This window comes from Dipodomys ordii, unplaced genomic scaffold (assembly GCF_000151885.1).
Source record: "Dipodomys ordii isolate 6190 unplaced genomic scaffold, Dord_2.0 Scaffold28, whole genome shotgun sequence".
Lineage (NCBI taxonomy): Eukaryota > Metazoa > Chordata > Mammalia > Rodentia > Heteromyidae > Dipodomys > Dipodomys ordii.
Genome location: NW_012267244.1, coordinates 15647419 through 15649504, shown reverse-complemented (window position 1 = coordinate 15649504; position 2086 = coordinate 15647419). Strand labels below are relative to the sequence as shown.

Here is a 2086-nt window from a genome sequence, read left to right as displayed (position 1 = left end):
AAAAAAAAAAAAAGAAAGAAAGAAAAAATTACTTGATGAGGTCCATTGCTTTTTTCAACCATTATACTAACAGGAGAAATTTTAATAACATAAGAGATATGATTTGGCTTTGCTACCCTAATAATACAGATGCCTACTTCTTTTTCCAAAGTATGCCATACTAACCTAAAAAACAGAAATCTAACAGGCAACATCAAAATTATGATTTTACTCACTTACCTTCTCTTTTCTCAGTTCTTCCTTTAACATTTCCCTCAGTTTCTGGGCTTTATATATTCGGTATCTGTCTGAACATGGCTGCTTCTCTCTTGTTGTAATGGGATTTGGCTGTGAAGTGTCTTGATTAACTGTAGATAAGGGATGAGACTGTGAAGGAACACTGACACTAGGTTTCCCTACACTAGAAGTACTGGATACTCGTTTTCTTCTCTGTGAAGCAGTAGTGGACACATTAGTGGATTCTTCAACCTTATGTTCACCACCAGTGTTTTCATCCCTGTTGAAATTAAAAGAAAAAAAAGGCACCATGACTCCTTTTTTTTTTTTGCCGGGGGGGGGGGCTGGTTATGGGGCCTGAACTCTGGGCCTGGGCGCTGTCCCTCAGCTCTTCAGCTCAAGGCCAGCACTCTACCACTTGAGCCACAATGCCACTTCTGGCTTTTTCTGTTTATCTGGTGCTGAGGAATCGAACCAAGGGCCTCATGCATGCTAGGAAAGCACTCTACCACTAAGGCACCTTCCCAGCCCCCATGATTCTTCTTTTATATGTGTTAATTTATACGTGTTAATATGTGTTAATTTTTAAATCTAGCTTGGTAAAAATTCAAAACAGTAAATTCTCATGCTAAAAAAAAAAAAAAAAACAGTGAAGCTGGGCTCCAGTGGCTCACGCCTGTAATTCTAGCTGCTCAGGAGGCTGAGATCTGAGATCATGGTTCAAAGCCTGCCCAGGCAGGAAAGTCCATGAGACTCTTTTCTCCAATAAGCCACTGAGAAAATCATAAGTGGTGCTGTGCTCAAGTGGTAAAGTGCTCACCTTGAGCTGAAGAGCTGAGGGACAGTGCCCAGGCCCAGATTTCAAGCCCCACATCCAACAAAATAAATAAATAAATAGAGCTGAGGGACAGCACCCAGACCCAGGCAGAGTTCAAGCCACACAACAACAAAAAAAAAAAAAACTTTCCTGCTCAGTATGGCTTTACACCATGTTCCTCAGATCTCAGCTTCCTGAATAGCTAGGGTTACAGGTGTGAAGATAAACATCCAGCCCTGTTTTCTTCACCCTCCCCCTTTCCCATCCTCCCAACTACCTCACCCTCCACACCCTGCACCTGTCAGTTGCAGGGCTTGAACTCAGGGCTTGGGCACTGTCCTAAGCTTTTACTACTCAAGGCTAGCCCTCTTACCACTTTGAGTCATAGCTCCACTTCCAGTTTTCTGATAGCTAAGAGACAGGAGTCTCATGGACTTTCCTGCCTGGAATGGCTTTGAACCAAGATCCTCAGCTCAGCCCTCTTGAGTAGCTAGGATTACAGGCATGAGTCACAGGTGCTTAGCTTTTCTGCTAGTTCTGGGGCTTGAACGCAGGGCCTGGGCACTAGCACTCAACCATTTGAGCTACAGCTTCACTTCCAACTTTTTTGCTGGTTAACTGGAGAAGAGACTTTCCTGCCCAAGCTGGCTTCAAATAGCAATCCTCATAGCTCAACCTCCTGTGGAGCTAGGATTACAAGTGTGAGCCACCAAACCCTGTCTTCTTTAAAACTGTTTTGTTTTGTTTTGTCTGTCTATCATGAGGACTGACCTCTGGGCCTGGGCCTGAGCACTGTCCCTCAGCTCTTCAGCTCAAGGCTACTGCTCTACCATTCTGAGCTACAGCACTACTTCTGGTTTTCTGGTGGTTACTTGGAATTAAGAATCTCAATTTCTGGCTGGGAAGGTGGCTCAGTGGTAGAGCGCTTACCTTGCATCCATGAGGCCCTGGGTTCGATTCCTCAGCACTACATAAGCAAAAAGAAAAAAGCCGGAAGTGGCGCTGTGGCTCAAGTGGTAGAGCGCTAGCCTTGAGCTGAAGAGCTGAGGGACA

The 2086-nt window shown here is 44.7% G+C and overlaps 1 protein-coding gene across 1 annotated transcript in view; it reads right to left on the bottom strand.

Moving 5' to 3' along the window:
- Positions 1 to 2086, bottom strand: part of Bdp1 (B double prime 1, subunit of RNA polymerase III transcription initiation factor IIIB) — a 110846-nt gene that overhangs the window by 101306 nt on the left and 7454 nt on the right. Inside the window, exon 2 of the mRNA XM_013015828.1 lies at positions 220 to 496. Within this exon, the coding sequence (XP_012871282.1) occupies positions 220 to 496 (277 nt within the window). The remainder of the gene's footprint in view (positions 1 to 219; positions 497 to 2086) is intronic.